Source organism: Odocoileus virginianus, chromosome 6, assembly GCF_023699985.2.
Source record: "Odocoileus virginianus isolate 20LAN1187 ecotype Illinois chromosome 6, Ovbor_1.2, whole genome shotgun sequence".
In the NCBI taxonomy this organism is placed as follows: Eukaryota; Metazoa; Chordata; class Mammalia; order Artiodactyla; family Cervidae; genus Odocoileus; species Odocoileus virginianus.
The window spans coordinates 66,355,937-66,378,127 of record NC_069679.1 but is presented as its reverse complement, the minus strand read 5'-3'; the positions used below and the strand labels follow the sequence as shown (position 1 = coordinate 66,378,127).

The 22,191-nt window shown below is 34.9% G+C and overlaps 1 protein-coding gene across 18 annotated transcripts in view; it reads right to left on the bottom strand.

Annotated features, from left to right (window-relative positions):
- The window catches only part of GPHN (gephyrin), a 520,258-nt gene that overhangs the window by 13,686 nt on the left and 484,381 nt on the right, over nt 1–22,191 (bottom strand). For all 18 annotated transcript variants that reach the window (XM_070469503.1, XM_070469504.1, XM_070469505.1 and 15 more), the window contains 3 exons: nt 14,460–14,547; nt 4,391–4,464; nt 7–71 (listed from right to left, as the gene is read on the bottom strand). In XM_070469503.1, the coding sequence (XP_070325604.1) occupies nt 7–71; nt 4,391–4,464; nt 14,460–14,547 (227 nt within the window). The remainder of the gene's footprint in view (nt 1–6; nt 72–4,390; nt 4,465–14,459; nt 14,548–22,191) is intronic.

Sequence of the window (22,191 nt, the reverse complement as noted above, 5' to 3'; positions counted from 1 at the left end):
TCTTACCTGGTAGTGCAAAGATTATTTTTCTTACACCATCAATATCCAAAGTTGCAAATGTTGTTGGCAGGCTAGAGGAAAAAACAGGATATTTGTTAGTGACTGCTAAGCAATGAGTAAATTAAACACTGCAGTTTTCTTGTTATATGGTTCTTCATACAGATCACTTACTCTCTAAAAATACTTTTCTGTTGACTCTCCTTTAAACCTTTATAACCTGCAGTGAAGCACAATTAAATTAATTTGTTTTTAGCATCTTCTGTTTTTAACCAACACTTCCTGGTTTTCTGTAGTTTAGTTTCCTTCTTGCCAGTGTCAAAGAAGTGTATCCCAAACCCCAGTTTCTCTAGCCCTTTACTTTAACAATTTCTAATGCGTTTATTTCCTGCTGACCAGTAACAATCATTCTTTTCATCAGGTGACTATCTGGTAAGACACATCTATCAGATAACCGCCTATTGTTGAAGATGAGTATTTCTCAGCCCTTTAAGACTATACTCAGCAATAAACATAAAAGCTTCCCTCCTATGAAGGGAATGTTTTGAAACATCAAAATGAAATATCATGACTAGAACAAAATTAAAGCAATAATAATTAAAAAAAATTTTTTTAATTAATTTATTTTAATTGGAGCCTGATTACTTTACAATATTGTGGTGGTTTTTGCCATACACTGACATGAATCAGCCACGGGTGTACGTGTGTCCCCTGTCCTGAAACCCTTCCCACCTCCCTCCCCATCCCATCCCTCTGGGTTGTCCCAGTGCATCGGCTTTGAGTGCCCTTAAAGCAACAATAATTTTAAAATATTTTCAAATTATATTTCCTTACGGGTCTGACAGGAATCCTCATCACGGGGGTGTGGAGATGGGTGTGAGTGGCATGAAGGGGGCAGGTGGTAAATGAGTGATTTTTTTTTATCGACTACTCTTCACACAGAATCTCAGCTAAAATTTTTATTATATAAATGAAACTTGAATGATGCAAAATTTTTAGGGAATGCTGAAATTTCCACATAACTAAAATAACTACCCAAACTGTTTTCCTTTTTACTATTTTCACTGATGGGCTGAATGAGAAAAGGATCACTCACGCATAACCTTTTGCAGTAATACGATGAACATTAACATTTTTGATGAATCGCAGCCATCATTATTAACCAATTCTGCTCTGCTACGATACAGTGATATTGGGTTACCAGAGTATTAAACCATAACACGACAGCATACGCTGCAGTGTTTCTACAGTTCTTGCTTCTGCTTTTTCTCCCCCTAGCGTTTTATTTTTCTGGGGTCCCCATCTCGACCCTTAAAGCTGGCCTTAGGTTTGGGAAACAGAGAGTAGTAATAGTTACATTTTTAGAATGATAACAATGATAATAATAATAATAATAGAAACTACCACTTTTAAAGAAACATCTAAGCATTATATCCATTGCTTCATTTAAATCTTACAAAAATCCTATGAGGTGACAATTATTATTCCATTTTATAGATGATGAAAATGAGACTCAAGAGATTAAGCGATTTAACCAAAATCACTCAGATATAAAATGGGGAAACAAAGATTTGAACCAAGGTTTTTCTAACATTATGGTCCATAATTAGATAAGGCTCTCATAGGGTATGCTGTAAAGTGTTACTATACTGGTTTCCTAACATCTATTTTTGGCTACTGAGGCCTTTTTTGCTTACTTCCTGATTCTTTGATGTATTTTAGAAAACAAAGAGTAGACTGTCTTATCTATTTATAGATATGTTATTTGGCAATTGTTACTGTGTGATGAAAATAATTTCCAAGGTACATTTTGACAACAGGTATGTTCACTGCAGATGACCCATAAAAACCGTGATTGGTAGATCTGGTTGATAATATTCCAAATGCTTTTTGAGTATATCTTTGTCTAAAATGAAAGAGGTTAATTGCATTCTGAATGCACTGTATGTGGGAAGAGCAAAGCTAAATTGTTCTTCAGCTTTTTATATTTCTTCTTGCTACTACTAAGTAGCAATTACTTTAAATTCTTATCTTCAGGCAAGTATAAAATTCTGGCCAATTAAAGGAAGCCCATTTAAAGTTCTAAACCACTTTTTTATAGCAAACTAAAACATATACTAAGAGTGAGGAGGGAATACATGACACCTTCCCTCTATGTATTTAAAGCTAATTTAAGTCATCTTTTGAATCTTGCAGACAGGTACAGTGATTTCTCTAAAGATACTTATTTTAAAAAGATTCTATTATGATAAAACATTTTGTAACTGTGCACTGCTATCATGATTGTCTTATTGCTAGACTGTGAAGTTTCTGTTTAGGATCCGGAAAGCTATTTCCTTAAAATTCAACACCTGTTGTTCCTTTTCCCTCTTGAGAGCAGAATGTAACAGCTTTCAGACTTTAAGGGAGGAGAATAAATAGTAGGAACTGATGAACTCCTATAGATGAAGTGAATGGTAATAACAGATTAAAAATAAAATGAGTACTTATTATATATCATGGGTGCTGAGGTTAATTTAAATAATAGATATTACACAAATACTTCTCCCCTAGAGGTGAGGGCAAGTAATGTTAGCTTCTTTCTCACTGCAGAGAAATAATCAATTCAATTTTTGCAGTTAGTGAAAAGTACATTGACATACTCATGGGATGTTCTCTGAATTCTAATCAAATTAGTACTGCCAATGGGGACAGGAATTTTAAAAAGTCTGTCTGTACTCATAGCATAAAGATATTTGCTTAAGACAAAATATTCTTAGTAAGAACGATCCCAATCCAACAGCTTCAATAGTAAAAAGGCCCTGTCAGTGGTGGCCATATTGGAGCAACTACAGAAATACAACACCAAGAATTCTGAATTCTATTAGATTGTGGAAAGGCTTTAGGGGTTATCTTAACTTGATACTTAAATATAAAGCCCGAACTCTGTCTAGAACTGACATGAGGTGCCCAATAAATCAGGGAGATCAGGAGGGCTGGTTTGACACTTAAAAAAGGCTTCTTTCTAGAAATTTCTGCTATTTCCTGGCTATTTCTGCTATTATGGCTCACTTGTAATAACTGGTAGTTCCCACCTCTACTCTCAGGGTTCACATGAGCACCCATCAGGGTATAACCCTGAACTAAAGCATCATCACTGTTGTCCCTGTTAGCATGGAGGTGTGCTGAAATGCTCACCCACACACTGAGGCCTTTCAACACTGTTTTTATAATGTTTATGTATCACAGACTTAGCAGCAGCAGTCTGAACAGACAGGCTGTTGCTTAAAGACAAGGCCACACATATTTTATCAACACCAATGTTTGCATTCTTTGAGGATTTATAATGGATTACAAAACCTCCAGCCATTCCTCAGGGAGTTATTAATTTTTAGGAGATATGCAAGATCTAGGTATGTGTTTACTTTTCTTTCCTCTTTGGAGGTAGTAAGCATTTTGAAATACTATTCATGAAGTATTCTTACAAAGAAAAAAACTGAATCTGAAACTAATTAAACTTTTAGGTCTAACTTCTAGTGTACAGAATATATTGGAGAGAGAGAGAAACAAGTCAAACACCACCACAAGGAAGCAATCAGCCAAACCTATTCACAAGGACAAAGGATTCAGTTTTTGCAACAAGTCAATGGCATACCAAAAATGTGGGAGTGGGGGCGGGTATTAAACGTTCTTGTTTAATAGAGAGTCAACAACCAAACACATTGAGTAGACCTAACTCAAATCCTAATTCAAACAAAACATATATAAGAAGGCATACTCTTCCCTGACATTTGGGAGACTTTTCAAATATGATCGGGGGATTAGATGATATTCAGGTGTTCTTATTTATTTTTTTAGGTGAGATAATACCATTGTGATTATATAAGATAATACTGCTGTTATTATTAATATTTGAGATGTATACTAAAATGCCATGTGTAGAGTTTGTTTTAAAACAATCTAACCCTCTGTCCTCCCAAAAAGGTGAAGGAAGGGATTGATAAAACAATTAAGGAGAAATGTTGATAGTTACTGAAGCTGGGTTATGAGGTATAAGGGGTTTCATTATACTCTCTGCTTTTGTGTATGTTTGAGAATTTTCATACTAAAATGTTTTTAAGTGAGAGAAAGAGCCAAAAAAGAGAAGGAAGGAACTAGACATGGGAATTAAAAAGAGAAAAGGTTTGGAAAGTTGCTTTGCTTCATTTTAAACCGGATCCAGTGTTTAATAAAGAAGATGAATTCCCATTTCAGATAGGATATATACTTTTTCAAAGAACTCTAATACTGTAACATTCCCTTATTAGAATAAATAATCCATAATAGAAAATGTAATAGGAAAGCATTTAAAAACTTTGTTAGTCAAAGCAAGCCAAAGCAGCCCATATAATAGATAACAAAATTATATTCATACCCTGGTTTCATAAAAACCCTGCCAAAATGGATCTGGGCATGAAGATCAATGTCCAGCACCTGCTTGAGATAGTCCTGCAAATATGAAAAAGAATCACTTTACTTTCAAACATTTTAATATCAGACTTTCAGACTTTTAAATGAAAAAAAAAAGCATAAGATTGAAATGAAACACCTATTTTAGTGAAGTTGATTTATGACAATTATTTCTTCATTCCTCATTCATTTATTCATTTAGTAAATATTTATTGAGTATAATATATGTATGCTGAATATCAATCAATATACAGGGAGATGCAGCCTTGAACAAAAGAGGCAACGTTCCTTCCCTCATAAAAAGAACGTTCCAATAGGAGTAGTTAGAGAGTAAACCAAATAACCACATTAACATACAAATTATTACTTGCTAGGCTGTTGTCTCTCTTTTAGGATAGAATTTTGTGTCTGAGAAAGGATGTTAATAAATATGGTTAAGAAGTTGTGTTTGGGCAGAGGAGCCACGTGTATGCATCCCATGCTGTTCTCCTTAATGAGCTTGAACTAATGTGCGTTCCTTGAGGAGAGACTTGGACATTTACCCAAGATTACCAAGTCTAAATAAGTCAACTAACAACTTAGGGAGGGAGCTCTAAACAGAAAGTCAAGGGTGTTTAATTGCTCCAACTTCATATTCTGTGACTACAAACACAACCAACCTAAGGTTATGATCAACCCAGAGCAAACCAACAAAACCTGATCTTCAGAAAGGAAAAGCAACAGTGCCTTGTAGTTGGTTGTGTAGATATAAAGAGAAAAATAGCAGTTCAAAAAATTTCTCCAAAGTAATACAACTTTGTTGTATTTTTTGTAATGTAACTTTGTTGTATGTTGCTGAGTTTCCTGCTCACTAATTCAAGAGAGTCTAGTATCCTACTAAAATATTAAATATTTCACAAGTTATGAGACATTTTATTTTTAAAAACTATTTCCTTCTCTCCATCTCTACAGCCTCAGCCAACATCATCTCACCTGAATTACTGAAATAGGTCTCTCTGCCAATTCTCCAATTCATTCCCCCGACAGTCGTGAGACAGACAAATCTGATCGAATCACTATGTAACACTTCAATAATTCCATTGTCTCCAGAAATAAGTCTCATCTTTTAAATGATCATAGTTAGGACTCTTATATTGATATTTTCTAGCCTCCTTTTGCAAATCATTGCTCTTATCAGGCAATCTGTTTCCCACCAGCCCCATTCCTCTTCCTCAATCTCTCTCAACATTTCTGCAAGTCTATATTGTTGCCAGTTTTCATACTTTCTTGCCTCAAATCTTTGAAAATATTCTCCCTTTTGTCTGGAATACCCTTTCTTCTGTCCTCCTCCCTCTATTCTCAATCTCAAATCTCCCCTGAATTCCCAGGGCTGGATGGTAGATTGATTACTGATTCATGATTATTTTTAGATTATATTATTAGATGAAATAATTTAGAATTTTCTTGATGAACTGAGCCATGTAAATTCAGGAATAGGAAATGTCCCTCCTCTTAATTTTTAGTAAGCCTTTTTACCTTAATTTTCTCTGATATCAAGACAGCCAACTAGCTGTTCTATACCTTTTTTCTCATCTCTTACTGTGTTCTGTGTAAGTAGCTGTGTTCTTATATTTAAGGTGGGTCTCTTATGAGCATCATACAATTTGTTGTTTTTTAAAATCTAGAATGACAGTTTTTAACTGGAGGACTCAGTCCACTTATACTTAATATAATTACTGCAATATATTTTTAATTTTATCTTTCTGTCTTTATTTTTGGTTGTGCTGCGTCTCTGTTGCAGTGCCCGGGCTCTCTGGTTGCGGTGCACAGGCTGAGCAGTTGCCAGGTGTAGGCTTTGTCGCTCTGCAGCATGTGGACTCTTAGCTCCCCCACCAGGGACTGATCCCACATCCTCCACATTGCACAGCACATTCTTAACCACTGGACCATCAAGAAGTCCCTTATTACTGCTATATTGGGATTTAAAACTATTTGCCTCCTATTCGTTAGTTATTTGTCACTTCTGTTTTTATTTCCTTTTTTCTCCTTTCATGTCTTCCTTTGATTTGTCAAAATTTTTTTGTTTTTTAATTTTCTTTCTCTTCTACTTGCTTGTTAGTAACACATTCTCTTATTGGTTGCTTCAGAGATCACCAAATGCATTCTTAACTTACTATAGTCCATCATGATCTGGTATTTTTTATCACTTCCCCAAAATGTAAGAACTTTAAAACATGTTCACTCTATTTATTCCTCTTTGCTTTTTGTGCTATCTATTATAAAGTCTATATATACTATACAGACAATATATAGTCTATATTTAGTATATATTTATACACATGTAAACCTCAAGATATTATTTCATATAATCAACAATTCATTTACAGTTACCTACATATTAACCTTTTCCTTTGCCCTCTAGTCCTTTCTAGCATTTTCATGCTTCCCTAATCTTTCTTTTACATAGCTTTCATAGTTGTTCTTGGTGGGAGAGTTGGTCCAAATAAGCCACTCCATCATAGTAGAGGCAGAAATCTCCAGGCCTTTCTTTTTTTTTTTCTGGTACAAAAACCATGTATTATTCCCCCCCTCACAAAATTGGGTGGCTGTATTACAGGAACGAAACCAGATCAAAGACATAAAAAGAAAAAGTCACCACTTATACTGAAATACAATAGTGTTAAGAGTTCAGGTATTCTGTAGAATTATTACCAGCATAGTTAAAATATTTCCATCTGGATCTTTTAAATTTGAAAGTGATCACATTAAAGACCCGAGGTTGCAAGAGACTACAGTATGAACGAGAATTCCATTTTCCTTTAAAGACCTCAGTGGAAAAGGTATTTGGAATGAATTTCCTTTGGGAAAGACTGTCCAGGCCTTTCTTTTATGCTCTTATAATACCAAGTCGTCCTGACACCACACACTTAGGTAATACTGCAACTGCCTGATAACTATCTGTATTCTTTACTGTACTAGATAGTTTGTAAGAACAGGAACCTTGTATATATATTTATAATGAGCCCATAGTGACACACACATGCCTTTCATTCATTAATTTGCTAGTTCAACAAATATTTCTGAGTGCCCACTATGTATCAGGAATTCTATTTGTGTTAGAGACTCACTAGTGAACCAGACAGACAAGGTCCCTGGCACAAAGATGTCCTGTTATAGTTTACTGCAGAGGGGAGACAGCCTAAAATAAGCAAACCAACAAATAGATTAACTATAAGATGTGGAACATACTCTGAATAAAAAAGCAGGTGCTAGGATAGAGAACAATGTGTGAAGTGGAGAATATGGAAAGACCACTTTAAAACAGGTGGTGAGGATGAGGAGGACTCAGTCATATGAAGTGTGGAGGGAATTCTTGGCAGAGAAAAGTATATACAAAAGCTTCTAGAGCAGTAAAAAGTGTGTCTAGAACTGAAAAGACAATAAAAGGTAGTGAATGAGCAGGGGAAAGGCATAAGGGGAGGCTGAAGAGACAGGTAGAGGCCATGCATGCAGGGCTCACCAAGGATAATGATATAGAGTTTGGAAAGCCATATATACTCATTACATATTTGCTAAATGAATGAAAGTATTTTATTTTTCTTGAAAAAAATCATCTCTGTTGTAAAAAATGCCCCCTTTCTTTTTGAACATGAAGAAATGCTTCATGTTACTTGTGACAGAAAGCTTGTACCAGACGTAGTAATGAAGGCTGAGAATCATCATTGGTCTTGTTTTTGTCTATCTACAGAAACAGCAAGGACTTCTGATGTTCTGAAAGCTAGATACACAGATATGAAGAGGAAACACGAATGAATGGAGACTGGTCCTTCCCTCAACTTAAGAGCAAACAATGTCAGAAAAATTGTGAAAGACTTTGAAATGGGTAAAAAAGATTATTTGAGGTCCAAATAACCTTCTGGGTTATTTGTGCCTTTCACTGTCTTTGAGCTATTCTACAAAAATTAGTCTGCAGAAAAATAATAGTGTAATAGTGAACATGATTAGCATCCAAAGAAATACAAATTAATTCTGTCAGTAGAGTTGTAATTGACTATTCTCCTCCAGATATAGAACAATTTTACATCTATTAGAAAGCTGATTTCAGCATTTTGGGTTACCTATCTGTGTCTGTGTTTTTTCAATTCTTAGAACCAGTTGTAATATCTTACTAGTTCCTTCACTAATTAATGAGCTAAATAAAATCTCTGACACATGTTAATTTTATAAAATATATATTTATGAGATGCATGATTTTATCTTTAAAAAACTATACCTTAACAATTCTGAAGGCTCCACAGAGACGACATACTGATTTATCTGACAAAGCCAAGTCAAGTTGATTGTCAGAAAAGTGTACGTTATGGGTGGTTTAAACCTGGACACATTTTTCCTTGGTTTCTGGAGTGAATGCCAAACAGCAATAAAACTTGAAAACTGCTAAATGTTGGTTTCTCTACTTTTACCTCCTCTATTAATTTTGGTTCTATTTCTGTTTCTATGCATGGCCATTAAGGTAGTCCCCCCTGTAGCAGCAGTGATTGAGAATTTGGTTTTATGGTCTCACCATTTGGTGACTCCTATAAATGGATGATTGAAATCTATTCTCTGTTGGGTAAGAGAAGACAGAGAATCTGGTTTCTTGGTTTTGTGAATTTATTTTTCTTATTGTCATTTTGAACCTACATCAAATTTATTTTTCTTATTGTCATTTTGAACCTAAATCAATGAAGAATTTTTCCTTCCTCTAGGAAGGAAAATAGTTGTTTGTTTGTAGACTGAGTATTTTTTGTTTGTTTCTGTGTTTACTCTTACCATGTCATTGAAATTGTGGAGATGAAGCTGTATATTCTTTACGTGGTTGTGTGACTACGTGTCTGATCCACAAAGCCATTTACCTTGCTTTAAGACTGTGAAATGTTTTGCTACTTCTGGAGGGTATTCATAAATTATATGACTGTAAGACCACCATGCAGAGTGGGCCTTTCTCAGGGCACACTGCAGATTCAGGGTGTCCCCTACCCTGTCTCTGCCCCTGGTGGGAGCAATGCAAGAGCCCCTCATTCCCAACTCTGGTTTCACCAGGGCTAGGAGAGAAGAGCCCTGGCCACAGGCCTACAATAAACTTTGCTTTGCCAGAGGGGAGAAAAACCAACACACCAAAACACTTCTATCGTCTCTTAAATTAAAGGTGCTCTATTTTGATTGATTTAGAGAGATTAAGTATTTATATAAACAGAATATTCCAAAAATTCACAGATAATAAGAAAACTTATCTTATAATGTTTTAAATATGCTACGCTAAAAAAATATTCTTCTTACAATTTTAAGAGTCAAAGTTCACACAGTTAAGGTAAACCTTTGGTAAATGAGACTAGCTTAATTATTTTGGTTAATAAGTAAATCCAGCCATGCTTTTTCTCTTATTTATCAATGTTAAGTAGGCAAATGCATTTTGCCTGGGTTTGTTTTTTTCCTAAAATTATATAGATTAATTCACCAAAGAAGCTAATGCTATTCTTATATAATACTTAAGATTGTGAAAATCTAAAATTTGGTTCAATGAAATTGAATCATTATTCTGACAACTTTTAATTTCAATAGTAATTATGTTTGTAGAATGTTAGCTTGAAAATAATTTTCAAGATCTTTAATTTAAAATCTTGATGTTATTAAATTGGTTAATTAATGAACAATCATGGGAAACCTAGATGATTTCTAAGTAATTCAGAACACTGGATCACTGTTTACTAAACATAACTTTAAGCTAATTTACTTTGCCTATTATTTTAATATGCCATAGGGAGGATATATCTTTGGGTTGTGTTAATGAATATATTTTCATTTTTGCTCCATTAAGAAGGTAAAAAAGGGGATGTGTCTGCTCTACAAAGCTGTATTCTGTGTGTACATGAACTTGGCTAGTCTGCTAAAATGCTTACATATGATTTGTCAATTATCTATGTCCCCTAGTTTTCACTATGAGATAGACATTAGTTATTTTCTTAAATGTTGGAGTAATAATGACAGACAAGTATAATTACGCATGTTCTTTCATTTTTCAAGGAAAAAAATTAAAGACATCCAATATTCAAAATATTTGGTCTCAGGACCCTTTATAATATTTTATATTATGGAGCTTTTGTTTATGTATGTGGCTTATGTCTATCAATGTTTACTGTGTCAGAAATTAAAACTAAAGAGTTAAAAGAATTTATTTGGTGGTTCATCTGGAAATAGCAATGATGAACTACTTCATGTTAACGTAAGTAATTTATTGTTTATGTATTTTATAATTAAAAACTCTCTTTAATGTTCAGCTTAAGAGAAATCAGGTAGATTCTCTTATTTGCTTCAGTATTCAGTCTGATGAGATCATACATCTTCCAATACTGGAAAACTTGCTACTCACTCATGAGAGAAGGAAAATAAAAAAGTCAGATAAAGACTTAGTTTTATTATAAGGATAGTTTTAACCTTGCAGACCTGCTTAAAAAATCTCAAGGACACTCTTGGATCTGCGGACCACTCTTAGTTCTAAAGTAAAGTGTCAGGTTGTTCTAAAACATTAAAAAAAAGCATAATAAAGGATAAAACTCTGAAAGTGACTTTGATTTGCCTTGGTTTATAATAACTGTGTTTGAAATGAAGCTGAGAAATATATTAAAATTTTAGTAAGTTTACTCAGTTTTGATGAGCTTACTTCTTGGGTTTACTGACTAATGCTTTCCCTATGATATGTAGTGTTTTTCTTTTTGTATAATCTGCCTTTTTGTTTACTTTATTTTGTCTTGGATTATTTAAGGAAATAAAAAAGCATAGCAAGCAGGTTCTCTATGCTTGTTTTCAAATATTTTATTGTTGCTTTGAAAAATTAGGTAACCAAGAACTGTTTCTTAGATATCCATGATCTTAATCAAGGGCCCATTTTTTTTTTGGACAACTCTCTTGATTTTGCCTTCTAAAGATCAGACCAAAATATAGGAAAAAAAATTGCAGAATATTTTTTAAGTCTAAAACTATGTTTGAAATTTCCTAGAAGGCTCCCAGAAAGTCATGAAGGTTTGTTCTTTTATCTTATAAAAAGAGACATTAGAAATAGGTTTGTTTGATGTTACCATTATAAGAATTTCATGGAAAGGAAGTTACTGTTACATCTGAGAAGAGAGGCTCACTGTGTGCTAGGTTAGATTCAGGCAGGTAAAATGTCATTAATATAATATTTCAGAAATTATATGCTTTATGGGAAGTGTCTGTCTGGTGATTTGACAATGCTTATACTGTCAGTGATGTGTTTTCACCTGCATGGAACACACTGACCAAAATTTTTTATGAAATTATTACATATTGTATCCAAATAGAGAGTCTTACTTTTATATCTTTTAATATCTATTTCCTAAGGAAAGTTACTGTTTTGCTTTGATGCTGGTCTGAAGGCACTGCTGTAAGCTATAGTAAATAGTCTGTGTCTACAACAAAGACAGATCCAGAGCATTAGGAAAAAGGACCATCATAGGAATTTTGAACAATTGATGCTTCAAAGACTAGTCTCTAGGGTATAGACCTCTGAGGTGATACAGCTTAGATCACTTTTATACAGTACCAGTGGACTGAGTCAGGAAACCCAGGACTCTCTAGAATGGAAGCAGAAGGTTTTAAGAAAGCAGACTGCTAAGCCAAGATCTTGCAGAACAAGAAACACAGGACTAAATGAAATAAGAGAGACAAAAAAATATTTTAACAAATTGTTTGTTTGGAATACTGTTAATTAGTTTTAATATTCTACTGCTTTATGGCCCTAGGAGCCATACTCAAGGTGACCTATATGATTAATTAATACCTTTGGTGCTGAATAATCAGGGCAAACCCATGAGACCAGCCCTTTTTTCTGATCATGTGGGGTGAGGGAGACACTGTTAGGAAGAATTGAAAGTGAAAGTCGCTCAATTGTGTCCGACTCTTTGCAACCCCATGGACAATACAGTCCATGGAATTCTCCAGGTCAGAATACTGGAGTGGGCAGCCTTTCCCTTCTCCAGGGGATCCTCCCAACCCAGGGATCGAACCCAGGTCTCCCACATTGCAGGTGGATTCTTTACCAGCTGAGTCACAAGGGAAGTCCTAGGAAGAATCAAGAGGCTTTGAAATAGGAAGAAACAATTACTGGGTGTTCAGTCTAGGGTATCTTTAATGGTCATCTATACCTTTCATTGCCTTTGAGCTATTTCACAATTCTGTAGCTGGTGGAGAATTTATAGTAATGCATATAGTTCCTTAGCTTTTAGGGCAAAAAGCAGATACATAAAAAATGAAAACTTTTTGAAAAGGCTATGTGGAGCAGGAAGAGGTGGGGCTGGGGAGAGATTTTAAAGGAAGCAACTGTGAAGAGTCATTTCTCCTTGGCTGAGAAGAGGTTCAAGGTCTGTGGGTCCCACATGTGGCAGGGGCCCCTTCCCTTTGCTCTAAGGCTTCCACCCTCCCCCTTGATCTAAGGGCTATTAGTATGGCCCCAAAATAGCAAAGACCTGAGATATATAGTAACATGACAAGGACACTCTAGATGTATCCAGTGAAGACTGGTGACCAGACGTGTATCTCCTTGATGCCCTGCTACCTCTCAAGCCCCTGTCTGTTTTTTGGTATAATTCCTGGAGGCAATTAATTCCATAGTGCATTAAGTAAATTTCCTGCCAATTCCATAGCATAGGTGCTCATAAGTTTAAACAAGTAAATAAATCTCTTGTATACCTGAGTTTCTGTACTTAAAATTCATGTCTGCTACATAATGCTTCTGGATCTTTCTTTGACTTACTTCCCTGTGTTTTCAGTGAGTGATTTTCAGACTCAGCCCTTGGGCTAAAACAGATCTTCTCTCTCTTATACTTTTCTTTCTTTCTGCTACTGAAGTACGCGGGAATTCTTTGAGGACTAGAGCTTGCAGGCTGGCAGGAGATTGCTGCATTGATGCTTTATCTCTTTTTTCCTGGTTCTTCTCTCATCTCATTCTCCCTCAAGGAGGTAGGAAGGACAATTATTAGTTCTTGGTGGCTCAGAAGGTAAATAGTCTGCCTTCAATGTAGGAGCCCTGGGTTCAAATCCCGGGTCAGGAAGATCCCCTGGAGAAGGGAATGGCAACCCACTCTAGTATTCTTGCCTAGAAAATTCCATGGACAGAGGAGCCTGGCAAGCTACAGGCCATAGGGTCACAAAGATTCAGGCACGACTGAGCAACTAACACTATGGAATACTCTGGGATGCCCAGTTCTTAAAATCACTTTCTTAGTAAATTAAAGGATTACTGTAAGTATCTTACTACACAGAGAGTAAAATAAACAAAACCAATAGGCTTTACTATATTGGCTGTTTACCTGTGAGCAAATCCCTAGGATAAATGACATCTTTGTTAGCACTAATAAAGAAGGTTAAGATTGAGAGTGTTCTGGTCTTACCATACCTGAGCCATAACTGCCAAGCCTATGTTAACTACAAGCTTGCTGCCTCTTTAGAAGTCCTGGAAAAACAAACTTTCGGTCTGCCAAACTGTTACTGTCCCATAATTAAGTTCATTAGCAATCAAGAAAACTTTTACATGAAACACTCTCTAGAAATAATAAATATAACACTTAAGTACTCTTAACCTCAGGGTCTGCTCTGATGATGCTCAGAGTCCCTCAGGTAGTTTAATGGTAATGCAAATTATTTTTTACAGCTTTGAGACAATGCAGGCCTCAGCCCCTAGGCTTTGTGATGGTGATCTTGGGAGAAAATGGCAGCAATCTGCCCAAGATCTCTAGGAGACTTTGAGGGAAGACTATCCCAGCAATCTGTCTGCTATATGGAGAATACCTATTAATATCTACACTTTCGCACCTTCACTCCTGGATTTAATTTGAGATGGTAAGCTGTCTGACCTATTGTACTGCATCCCTTTTAGAATGCTCAGGAATTTCTGAACCCCTGTGGGTTTCCAGCTTCGTAGGGGTCTGGTTATGGATACAAGATGTCTACCAGACCACTGTTAGTCAATCTCATGTTTCAAGGACCCCATTTTTTCATACCTTTTCCCCCATGGACACACCCCCTGATGTGATGATGACATCAGCACGACTGATACCCTCATTCAAGGCATTGAGTAAGTCATCTGGGCTGGAAAAAAAAAAAAAAGACAAATTAACACACAAGGAAAAATTTTTATATATAGTGCCTGCTGAAAACTAAACCACCTGTTCAGTGAGTAGGCATTAACGTGAGCACAGCACTAACTTTTGTATGAAGTGGGAATCAAAAAGGTCTCTATGCAGTAGAAGCATAACTTGTTGTGAAGAAAGAAACTTGTAAGTGCAGAAGTAGTGGTTACTGGTACTTTCATGGGCTTTTTGCTCCATATAACAAGGCGGTATAATGAGGGGACACAGTAAAGTGTAAGTAGGCTGTCTCGCCCTCCCAGTTTGCCTAGGAATATCCTGGATTTAGTTTCTTGTAACATGAAAGTTACATGTCCTAGGAAATTTCAGGCATACCAGGAAAACTGATCACTCAATTTGAGATTGATTCCCTTTAGAGGGAATATGACTTAATTTGGTTAGGCCTTAAGAAATGGACTGATTTTTAAGTAGAGCGTCATTTCATATTTTATCCAGGAGTGACAGAGGTAAGAAAAGAAACCTGAGATCTACCCAAGAGTCTATACAAGAGACAAAATTGGGAGGTGAGCAGCACAGAGATTAAGACTGTGAGCTCTGAACTCGGACTGCCTGAGTTTAATCCTGGTGCTATGACCTGGGAGATGTAGAACCTTGGAAAAGTGATAAGTTGCTTAACTGTTCTTTGCTTAGTTTTCCATCTATAAAGTGGGGATTCTACAAGGTTGTTATGTGGATTAAGTAACAGTACATATAAGTTTATGGAATAAAACCTTGTACAAAACAAGTTTTCAAGGAAGTTTGGCTGTGGTTGTTGATATTACTGGAAGTATTGACAAAAGTTATCACACAAACATACCCAACAACCTGGCAGAGTTCAGCTCTAACATATTTGGCAGTTTTTATTTAGGAGAATACTGATGACTAACATAGAAGAATATCATAGATTGGACCTAAAATACATTCATAGAACTATATTTGAAAAGTCCAAATGGCTCAATAACCCAGGGCTGGTTTCAGCCCAAATAGTTCCATTTACTATTAGGTTCTTTTACTGAATTTAGACAGAACTCTCCTGTGCCCCAAGCACTAGTCTGTCTATGAGTATATTGGAGTTTGCTTGGCCTTGGTGAATGAACTCCCAAGAAGACAAAACAATAGTAAAAGTTGAAAAATGGCTGACATGAAGTTCAATCTATAACACAGAGATCCTTTGAATTCATCCAGTTAATTGCTTATGCAGCAAAAAATACCTGGGCATTTGATGAAAGAAGGATTTATGTGTAAACATTAAAAAAAAATAAAGAAAAAAAAACCTAAAAAAAAATCCCTGAAGTGGATTTTGAAGTTAACTTGGTTAGGTGAACATCTTGGAAGAAATATATTCAAAATGGGTGTATTTAAAGTATTCTTGGACTGTGTATTTTGAACAGATTTTTCATCAATCTTTTTCATTTTGCTTTAAGGAAAAAAAGCAAAGTATACTCTGTATTGAAATACTCTAAGATACGGATAGGATGGATTCTTGATTACTATATGCCCAGCACTCTGGTCCTTTTGCCTTGCTGGATCATGAAGTTGAGCTAAATGGTTGGCCTATGGAGAAAATGGTAAAGTGTTACAAACACAGGGTGATGTGGACTGTGGTTCAGGTGAATGGACAGTGACTATTATCAACACATAATAGAATTTTGTGCTAGTATAAAGAGACATTAGCTAATTCCACCAATTTAACAATATTTCATTTGTAGCATGTTGACTACAGGGTGGTAAAGTCACTGGAAACAAAGTGCAGTGACATACACATTGACATCTTTGTACATGGATAAAGTTCCTGGGACAGGCTAGCTGATGGCTGCAAATAAGCATACTGTTAAGTGATTTGTTTCCTTATTTATTGTTTTCATATTATCTGGGAAAATTTTTTTCCTATTTTTGTAAAACTGAAGAGTCATCAACTTTCCAAAGGAAAATTTCTAATTTGCAGAAATAAACTAAAAGGACTTTTATACCAAGCAAGTCCTTACTGTAATTTATTATGTTTCAAAGAATATGCTCAATGCTGCTTTCTACTCTGAGGCTGGTGGGTTCACAAAATCACTGAATCTTAAAGTTGGAAAGATCTTTGGGGGTCACTCAAACACAGTTCTGAGCACTCTGGGGCTGGCGCTTCTCTATCTTCCTCTGCCTACCTCTTTAACTCTACCTTCATTGCGTAGGTCTAGTAAGAGATCATAGCTTAGAGGGATAGGCAGCAAAGTGAGGCAACTGTCAGAGGATCTGTACCTTCATTTATATCGCATGATATAACTCCACTTGTTATTTCACAATAAATCTCTGAGGTAGACTGAACAGGTATGAATTATCCCTAGTTTACAGAGAAGGAGAATGTTATCCAAACTGGCAAAATGGCACATTAAAGGCTAGGTGGAGCAGTACAGGGCAGAGCTAGGATTAGAACCTTTGCCTCCTTGCCAAGTGCCTAAGTAGAGTAATTGTCTGTTGTTTTTCAGGCATAAGACATGTCATAATAGGAAAGTTCTCAGCAGAATGGACCACTGTGCAAAAGCATCAAACACAGGATGCTAAGGCAGCAGGTGAGGATCCGTCTGGGATGACAAGAAAAGTATGTGTGTGGACATGTTAGTACATTTCTGGGGAATGAAACCAACATAATTCTGAATCCTATATTCAGATGAAAACTAAATAAGATTTGATTAAACATAACTTAGGACTGCTAAGTCATAAATTTGCTTTCTTTCTTGTGAGTCATAATATATTCTAAATGATGAAATATTTCTAATGTAAGATAATAGTGTAACACCCATGTATCCATCTCTCAGATCTGACAAATGCTGATATTTTCCTGTATTTATTTTATATTCACTCACCTCAACCTTTTTACTGTTAAGAAATAAAAACTGAGTTTGCTTTCTAAGACTGAGATTACTCTGAATAATGATAAAAAATAGGTAGCAAAGATTATAATCATGGATATTACAGTAGGATAAAAATAATCCCTGATTTTATGTTTTGTTAAACAGAGAGCATAGCATATTAATTTTCTTAAAAAGAGGAGAGCAAAATGAAAACACAATATGACCTTATATGTCTTATATATGACACTATTTCCTATATATAATATCAATTGATATTTAAGAAATAAAATTAATGACAGTAATTCTCACATTTTAAAAGAACAACACACTCTCACACTTATGTGTTAGTTTTACAATTCTACTATGTAGGCAGGACAAGAGAGGTCAATGAAATTCACAAAGGCAGTGACAGATTCAAGGTCACTTATGTTCATTTTACTATTCTTTTAAACTACAGTAGTTATTCACATTGTGAAAGACACTGTGTTATATTATCTTTAGAAAAATAGCTATTTATCATTATTATCTAAGAATATGTATCTAATTTGTGTATGCCAAATAGTGATGATCAATATCCAATAAATTGTACTTTTTACATTTGAAATACAGTCTCACCAATGACACTGGTAGGGATATGGAATTAAGCAGATTAAGCTTTACATATATATGTATATATATCAGTTGCTTCCCTTTCCTCAAAGAGCAGCAGGTCTTAAAGGGATACTGTGATATCATTTAATTCTTAATTCATTAAAAACTGTAGTTTTAATTAGGTTTGGAGAGTGATTACCATTTTTAAAGATAAATCTAATACTAGTATTATCTTTAGTTACTAACACTTTCTTTCTAGTTTTACTTGAAATAAGTAACCTATACATGATTCTTTGAGAGTATCAATATTACATAAAAACACACAAAAGCAATGATTTAGTGCTAAATGCTAAAAATTTTAATGCTCAGCGACAGAAAACAGAAGTGTTAACTGAAGGCTTGAGTGTGTCAGGGCCTAGAATCAAGCTGTCTCTACTGCTGAGATGACTGAAAAATGAACATCATTTTTTTGGGTCTCACTGTCCTTACTTTTAAAATGAAAATTTGGATTATGTCCTTTCCATGTCTAACATTCACTGAGTTAAAGTCCTTTCTATGTCTAACATTCACTGATTTAAAGCACTAGAAGCTGATTGGGATCTAGTTTAAGACTGACAAAAGAGTATAAACCTAAGAATGTAAATAAATTTCAAGGATAAAGAGAAAATTTTACAAACTGTCAGACAGAAAGATTAGATTTACTAACAAAGAAAAAAAGAATATTGGCTTTGGATTTCTTACCTACAACACTAAAAACTATAAAACAGTAGATTAACATCAATGTACTCTGAGAAAAAAGGCTTGCAACACCCAAATCCTATACCTAGTCAGACACTCATCATCTATCAGTAGAGAATAATATTTGTGAAAATGCAAAAATTTAGATAATAAATCAGTAAGTAACATTACAGAAAAATGACTCTAAATGAAAAAAATTTAACCAGATCAGAGGTCTCAAGATAGGGGAAGATGAAGAGTAGAGAAAACACTAGTAAAACATGCACACGCACACACTCACACACATTTCTAAAATATATAACTAAATCTAAATGAATAACAATCAAATAGAAGGGAAATTATAATATATGTGCTAAACATGGATTCCTCAGAAGTTGTAGAGATGTATACTACAAAAGAAAACTTAGTCTAGATTTAAAAGCATTATTTCAGCAATGCCTAAAAGTGGGGGGAGTGGAAGTAGCTGGGAGAAGTAAAAGTAAGTGATGTAGGAGGCACAGGGAGGAAATGGGAAGGCTGTGCATGAGGGGTATAGTGAGCACCTTTAAAAAATATAACAGTGGAGAAATGAATATTTGATTATTAGTATCAGAATTTGGAAGGAAAGTATGAGGGGGATGGTAGAGTACCCCACACTTACCAAAATAATGAGTGAGGGGGAACCTGGATTAAACCAACAACAGAGAAAAGGACAAGGATAATAAAAGTTTTATTAATAGTAAAAATAAAGTAAGGTGGAAGGAAAAAATATCAAGGGAATATGGTAAAGCAAAATGAACTTCAAGCTAGGTTCAGGGTTACAGTAACTTAAGGCAAATGCAAGATTTAGTTTTTTAAAGCTCAAATCCCATTTGGATCTTATTTATAAGTGATACACTTAAAAGATATGAAAGAATAAAAATAAAAGCTATGGTAAAAGGCACCAAGCTAATGTAAACATGCAAAAAATCAGGAATGGCATTTTGATGTCAAAGTGGAGTTTAAAGTCAAAAGAACTAAACAGAATAAAGAGAGGAAACAAGTTGTGATGAAAGGCAAATTTATAAAGCTGATAAAATAATATATGTCTGTCTCACAAGACATAGTCTCATTTTATCTAGGCTTCTTGATTGTCCTGCCAACTCCTTGCACATTATAGGCATTCAATAAATGAACTGAATGAACACTGGCCTCAACTTAATCTCTCCACAGTAGCTTTGGGAATGAACAGTATACAATATTTATAACTATAATGATACTATGGGCAAATAATATTATCTGTGGATGGAAGAGAAGATACTACTTAACATTTATATAATCATAAATAGCATTTCCTTTGAAAGGTTGTCATGTAGATGAGGGAGTTAATTTATTTGGTGTTGCTCATGAGGGCAGAATTAGAACTAATAGCTGAGAGAAACAGGGATAAAGACTTTGGCCTAGTGTAATAAAAAGAAAAAAATCCTTGTCATAACAGCCATCCAAGAATAAATGTGCTATCTCATGAGGCAAATAATATCTTTCTCAGTAAAAGTATCATATAAAAACTTGATGGCCAGCTGGTAGAAATTTTCTACTGAGTAAAAGAACAGATAATACCTATACTTCTCTCACTATTCCAAAAAATTGAGATGCAAGGAATGATTCTGAACTTATATACAAAGTCAGCATCATCTGATAGCAAAACAGTCAAAGATATCGCAAAAAAAGATTATAGGCCAAAATCACTGATGAACATAGACACATAACTCCTCAATGATATATAAACAAACAGAATTCAACAATATACATCATGATCAAGTAGGATTTATTCCAGGGAGAAAAGGATGGTCTAATATCCACAAGTCAATTAATACAATATACCACATTAACAAGAAGAATAAAAATCATACAATCATCTCAATAAATGTAGAAAAAGCTTCTGACAAAATGCAATATCCACATATAATAAACACTCTCAATAAAGTGGGGATAGAGGCTATGTACCTCAATATAGTAAAGACCATATATGACAGACTTACAGTCAACATCATACTCAATGGTGGAAAGCTGAAAGCACTTCGAAGATCAGGAACGAAACAAGGATGTCCACTCTCACCACTTTAATTCAACATAGCACTGAACATCCTAGCTGCGGCAATCAGACAAGAGAAAGAAATAAAAGGGATCCAAACTGGAAAAGAAAAACTGTCACTGTTTGCAAATGATGTGATACTATACATAGAAAATCCTAAAGATATCAGCCAAAAAAAACCTATTAGAACTAATAAATGAATTCAGTAAAGTTGCAGGATACAAAGTTAATATATATATAAGTCTGTTGTGTTTCTATACACTAACAACAAACAATCAGAAAGAGAAATTAAGAAAATAATCCCATTTAGAGTTGCATCAAAAAGTATAAAATACCTAGCAATAAACCTAAGGAGGTAAAAGACCTGTCTGTGGAAAACTATAAAACACTGTTGAAAGAAACTGAAGATGACACAAGCAGAAGGATACACCGACTGTGTTCATGGACTAGAGAATCAATATGGTTAAAATTACTGTGTTACCCAAGGCAATCTACATATTTCATGTAATCCCTATCAAAATAACAATGGCATTTTTCACAGAACTAGAATAATTTTAAAATTTGTATGAAAACACAAAAGGCCATGAAAAGCCAAAACAATCTTAAGAAAGAAGAACAAAGTTGGAGGTATCAAGCACCCTAATTTCAAACCATACTCAAACTACAGCAGTTAAAACCGTATAGTACTGGCACAAAAACAGACCCACAGATCAATGGAACAACACAGGGAGCCCAGAAATAAACCCACATACTTATGGTCAATTAATCTATGACAAAGGAGGCAAGAATATACAATGAAGAAAAGATAGTCTCTTCAACGAATGGTGTTGGGAAAACTGGACAGTTATTTGCAGAAGAATCAAACTTGTCCAATTTCTTACACCATATACAAAAACAAACTAAAGATGGGTTAAAAACTTAAGTGTAAGTCCAGAAACTGTTAAACTCCTGGAAGAAAACATGGGCAGAATGCTCTTTTACATCAGTTTTAGCACTATTTTTTTTGAATATGTCTCCTCAGGCAAATGAAGCAAAAAACAAAAATACACAAGGGGGACTATATCAAATGAAAAAGCTTTTGCACAAAGAAGGAAACTATCAACAAAATGAAAAGGCAGACTATTGAATGGGAGAAAATGTTTACAAAATGATATGACCAATAAGGGGTTAATAGCCAATATACATAACCAACTCAGACAATTCAGTATCAAACAAACAAACAAGCAAACAAACAAACAAACCAAATAACCTGATTTAAAAATGGCAGATGACTTGCATAGATATTTTCCCAAAGAAGACATTTAGATGGCCAACGGGCACATGAAAAGAAGCTCAGGCTAACTAATTGTCACAGAATTGCAAGTCAAACCACAGTGAAGTATCAATT